General features: G+C 37.3%; 1 protein-coding gene across 1 annotated transcript; it reads left to right on the plus strand.

The window, feature by feature from the left end:
- Positions 1-485: 485 nt before the first annotated feature.
- Positions 486-2,091, plus strand: LOC147114878 (neuropeptides B/W receptor type 1-like). The gene has a single exon (XM_085992116.1). The coding sequence runs from the start codon at positions 526-528 to the stop codon at positions 1,525-1,527; it is 1,002 nt and encodes a 333-aa protein (XP_085848242.1). The 5' UTR covers positions 486-525; the 3' UTR covers positions 1,528-2,091.
- Positions 2,092-6,000: the final 3,909 nt, after the last annotated feature.

The following is a 6,000-nucleotide window of genomic DNA, read 5'->3' on the forward strand; positions in this document are numbered from 1 at the left end:
ACGTCCATCTGTTGATGACTTCTAAGAGAGATGGCAATGACTTCGCAGTAATTTGAAATAAAATTAGAAAATCCAGTTAAAGTCATAACACGCTAGAGGCTGCAACTGATCGCTACAATTCTTTTAAATGGAGGGCCGAAGGGTTGCAAGTATATATATTGCTAGATTATTAAAAAACCTTCAGTCATTGAAGAAAATGAGGGGCTGCTGTTTTCTCCAAGTAAAGAAAGACAACAAATTAGGGGTTTGTTTCTAGAAAGGGATTTATCGTTTCATTTAACCTCAAAGTACAACTAAGTGTTCATAAGATTCCCTGCAGTATTCTGTCACTGGGTTAGCTTTACAGTGAATCCTTGATTACTATGTTCAGTTAAAAACAGTAGTGTCTAATCAAATTGCCAATAAAACATAAACGAGGTCTCCAAAGCAGGCTAATGTTTCTAAGGTTTCTTTTGGTTTTCTTTTTGTCATAATCTTTACGCTAAACAAAACTGCGACCGATTCTGCCGCGCCAGCATTGAAAACATGGAAAATCTTTCTTCGAATCCAGTATCTCCGAACATCTCCTGCAAGGACGAGCGGGCGAGTTGTTTGCCCGCAAGTGACAATGGGATCAATTCGACAGGGCCAGGTCCGTACCCTGACTTTTACATCGCCATCCCCATCATATACTCTGTCATATGTGCTGTCGGGTTAACGGGCAACACTGCCGTCATCTATGTTATACTCAAAGCCCCGAAAATGAAAACAGTGACAAATATGTTCATACTGAATCTAGCCATCGCGGACGAACTTTTCACACTGGTTTTGCCCATAAACATCGCTGACTACCTTCTGCTTCAGTGGCCCTTTGGCGAGCTGATGTGTAAATTAATAATTTCCATTGATCAATATAACACCTTCTCCAGCATTTACTTTTTGACTGTTATGAGCATTGATCGCTACTTGGTGGTCCTTGCCACCGCGAGATCTAAGAACATGTCATATCGCACTTACAGATCGGCTAAGATCATCAGTATCTGCGTTTGGCTCTTCGTCACCATCATCATTTTGCCCTTCACGATTTTTGGTAAGATCCACGATGACGATGGCAGGCTGCAGTGTGTCTACGTGTTCCCGCATCCTGAGATTCTGTGGTGGAAGGCTAGTCGGATTTACACTCTTCTAATGGGATTTACCATCCCTGTGTCCACAATCTGCATCCTGTACACAATGATGCTGTTCAGGTTGAGAAACATGCGCTTGAACACCAACGCCAAAGCTCTGGACAAAGCGAAGAAGAAGGTGACATTAATGGTGATGGTTATCCTAGCAGTCTGCCTTTTCTGCTGGACGCCCTACCATTTGAGCACGATAGTAGCGTTAACTGCAGATATTCAACAGACCACACTTATCATTGGCATCTCCTACTTCATCACCAGCCTAAGCTATGCTAATAGTTGTCTTAATCCTTTCCTTTACGCATTCCTAGATGATAGTTTCAGAAAAAGCTTTCGGAAACTGCTAGAGTGCAGAACAACACCCTAATGTTTAGAGTCCTGGGTGAATCCATCCAATTATTGAATGTTGCATGTATTTCTAAACTATCACCTGCTTCCAAGGCGTTGCGCTGTAAATATCTTCAGAAATGCTCATTCGCCACGTTCAAAAGACTTCCAATGAGATGATTCTATCCAGGGGAATCAAATAAAGATGTAAATTGCCTCTAGAATTTCCATAGTATATGTATATAGACCTAAATGTGTATGGTATTAAATATTACTTGTATTTAACTTGAAGACCAAGATAAAATTGATGTAAACGGTTTGCATTGTTACTGTATTGTATTCTATACTGTACTGGCACACTAATATATAATACGAAACACAAAGATACAACACTGATGAGTGCATGTTCATGAAAACAGTTATGTATTGGCCCTTACTCAAAGGTATTGTATATTGCAATAGCAATTTAGATATCAGACAAAATCCCCGTGCTCCTGTGTATTTTTGCTATAATAATGCATTTTCACTCAGAATCTTTTATTACAGACTTAAGCTCAAAACTTTATGGCCAAGATGTAAACTGAGCAAATTATAAAACAATGTATACTCAGCTAGCGTTAACTATCATGAAAAACGGGTTCTTTCACCAATTTTTCGAGAAATAATTTTAAAATATTCAATTATAAACCAATGGATGGTGAATGCCCTAATTTGCATTCACTTTGATAATAAGATCTTCAATAAATGTTTCTTATTCATCATTTTGGCTGTTGTTTTATTTAAATATTAAGGAGATTCTGCAATCACTATTATAAAATCGGAGGGTTTCCCAATGTAATCATGTTTCGCCTTTCATCTAACATTAGTTGCTTCATAGCTGACAACTAAGGTTTGCCCTTAATGATGAGCTGTGACAAATCTGCAGTAATTAAACTATTTTTAGTCAACTAGTCTTGTTTGAGTGAATCACACAAACTGATTACAAATTAGTACAATTTTATTTCATCATACTTATAAAAAGAGATAGGTGGTAGCTTTTTGGAATAGTCTTTACGTTTCTGATTCAAATCAAAGACAAAAGGGATGACAATTTCTCACTCTTGACAACTGGTAAGAGTCTTGAGATCAATTCAGATAGCTTTAAATAGTGGACACAAAAATGCAAAAATTGACCCTTCAATTTGTCAGTCACTCTGCGAGAAGCCACAGGCCTGGAAGGTATAGGTAACTGAGTGGTCATGTTGGTGCAACAAAAGATATTTTGTGTGACTGAAGTTGAGATGGATTTTCAGGGCAACATTTTGGGATCCTTGTATTGATTTTCTCTGTAATTCCCTGAAGCCTCAATGCAAGTGCTTCCCAGTATGCAAAATTTATGTTCTCCTTTACATATCTGAAAATTTCCCTCCAAACAGAAGTGTACTAGTTCTTATTTCTATGAATGTGCCTTTAAACAGGTATTCATAAACTTCCTCCATAATAATTCTCGTGAGAATGGAACTCAAAGTTTTGCCTTCAGTCATGTAATTTTTCTCACCAAAATGCTAAACAGAACTGAGATTGGTTCAAATGGAAACTTTCTCACCATCTATTTTACATAGGATCATTTGTCTCCATTATTATGCCTTGTGCATGATAACTTCAGTATCATTCAACTATGAGAAAATTCTGTTGCATTTGGCAAAAAAAGCATTAAATGTATTTTTTCAGGTTACTCTAAAATATTGACAACCTCTTTTCCCATAATCTATATTATAAAATATATAGAGAATATACTCCTGTGGATTATCTATTTTAAAATATGATTCAATTGGAAATCTTTTGCAGGTATTTTTGTAGTTAGTAATCAGCCACATGGCATTCTCATGTGCATTTCCTTGGAGCCACCTACTGTATGCTGTTGAAAGCTAAATATCTCACTACACATAACCTGGAACACTGATGTGTTTTATTCTTACTCTAAATATTTCAGATATTTAAAATTCATTCTATCTGTAGCTTTCTGAGTTTAGTACAAAAAATGGCTATCGAGATCATATATTAAATATGCATATATTATTTACAAATATTGTATTATAAGTGACCTTTAATTGCATCAGTACAACAACGTAAGCCTTTGTTTTCAAAATAAAATATAATAATTTTTCTATGATGTATTTCCTTAAAGTTATTTTACATAAATTTAATTACTTGATTTAATGAATTATTGTAAGATGTAGTTTGCAATTTCATTTTTTGCCTCAGTAATATCAATGTGCAAAATGGAAGAATTTTGAGAATTAAAAATATTTTAAAACCTTTACTGAAGTTGTTTCTCTGCTATTTTTAAGATCAGTGTAGAACATTTTTTATATATTCAACTATAGTAAAATAAAAAAAGCTGCAGACCTTTTGAGACTATATATTGCATAGAACTAGCAATCCTGGTAATAGCAATAGCAGTAATCTTTTCTTCTTAACTATAAAGTACTATCTCGTGTCACATCTTTTGGCAGAAGAAACAAGCTTCTAAATAGATTCCAGAGAATAATTAAGAACATTTTATTATTTTAAAACTAATCCATTCATAAAAATGATCACCCAAAACGCCTGTTTCATCTGGTGCCTTTGACTTTGCTTTTAGTCACTTTACATTAAATACTCAAATAGTAAAGAGGACACATATAAGGCCTGAGTAGGCTTATTTCTGTTGTTGAAAAATGGGACTTTCTATGGAAAGTAATGAAGCACCAGTAAAATCACAGGAAAGAATGTTCTTGAAATGTATAGTTCCATCAAAGGCTAATTTGTTAGCAGGAATGAAAAAAACCCACCAATTGTGGCACACCTGCCACAATGATCCTTTACTGCTTCTCTAGCATCTAACAAGGCAGCATCTAATTAACCTATAAACAAGTCAGAGACATTTGTTAATCAGCTGTGGAGTGTGCATTAACAGTAGGAAATGGTTCATATTTTACCAACCTGTCCCTGATAGCCACAGTGAAACCTGTTGTGGTCTATCACAAGGACATTTTCTGGAAGGAAAATGTCCTTGTGAACATACTCCTATGTAAACAAGCAGGCAAGTGTAGGAGTATGTGGCAGGAAGAGTAACCTGTGTCAAACACAAGAAGGAGCTTGGCAGAAATGAGAAGAAAGTTTCAAAACTAAAGTGGAGCACAAAGGTACAAACATATGAACAATGACACATGAAAAGACCCTCTGGTCCATTCAGCCTGCCCCACACAATTGTGATGCCTTATGCATCACAATATATACACTTCCCAAATAAAAACAGAAAATGCTGGAAGTACTCAGCAGGTCAGGCAGCATCTGTGGAGAGAGAAACAGGGTTAACGTTTCAGGTCGATGACCCTTCGTCAGAACTGTTCTGACGAAGGGTCATTGGCCTGAAACATTAACTCTGTTTCTCTCTCCACAGATGCTACCTGACCTGCTGAGTATTTTCAGCATTTTCTGTTATTATTTCAGATTTCCAGCATCCGCAGTATCTTGCTTTTGTATGCACTTCCCACCCCACCCAAAACCATTTGATCTCCTGAAAGAGGCACGAAACAGGTTAATTTGGCCAACTTGGGAAAACAAATCTGGGACATTCCTCTCTGACCCCTATTGCGATCAAAACTTGCCCTAATTATGCCATGCAGCACCTATCTTTTGTAAGAGGTGATCTCTGCCCCAACCAGGAACAGGTCCAGCTTGAAGGAATTCAGTGAATTGGCATCCACCGCACGAGCCTGTAAAGCTTGACTATTATTGCAAATAAGAAGCACTGGGCATGTGTGCAAATGATGCAAAGTTATAAAACATACATATGCAAAACCTCTACTGACAGAAGAATATTAAAAATAATTCAGCAAGTTCCTCAGTTGCCTTGGCGAGCAGGTGCTGCAAGTTGTGCACCTCTTTTGCCCTCTGCTATCTGGAGTTTAGTCGCCCTTCTCCTTTGTGATGTCATTGCTAATGGTAACTACACACATGTTCGCTGACAACAAAAAAATTATGTGTTCTAATTACTCGTCTCACTGCTGTAGTTATATTTGGAAATGATCAATTTGTTATATTTACTAATCTTAGGTCTGATTAGGAATAAGGTACTCAGCTTTCATTTGGTCTCTGTTGATTAAAGTTGCACAGTTCTTAATAAATGACCATATTTAGGCCGTAATGAGCAAAAATGGGCTTTTTTCTTATTCACTGTTAATGTTCAGTAATACGCTTTTGGAGTGGTAGGAGCCCTCATAGCAGCAATGCTCTTTGCATATTTCAATTGATCCAACATTGATTTCAGGCAGATGCAAGAGACACCTAAAATATGGCACCGGCCATGCCACCAACGCAAATCGGGTGCACAACCTCTCTTCCAGAGATTGGTATATGCTGCACCTGTTTTGTGCCTAATTCTACCCCGTCGTCTGTTAGTGCTTTTTGTGTATCATTTTTTGCTCCCAGAAATTCGGGTCGAGGGCTTCCTGCGGGTGCAAGCCCCCGACCTGCACTTACCTACCAC

Source organism: Somniosus microcephalus, chromosome 7, assembly GCF_052327205.1.
Source record: "Somniosus microcephalus isolate GS21.2 chromosome 7, FLI_Smic_1.0, whole genome shotgun sequence".
Taxonomy (NCBI): Eukaryota; Metazoa; Chordata; class Chondrichthyes; order Squaliformes; family Somniosidae; genus Somniosus; species Somniosus microcephalus.

Bases quoted from the DNA above. Each gene is read 5' to 3' on its own strand.
- LOC147114878 (XM_085992116.1), top strand. From the start codon at position 526: ATGGAAAATCTTTCTTCGAATCCAGTATCTCCGAACATCTCCTGCAAG.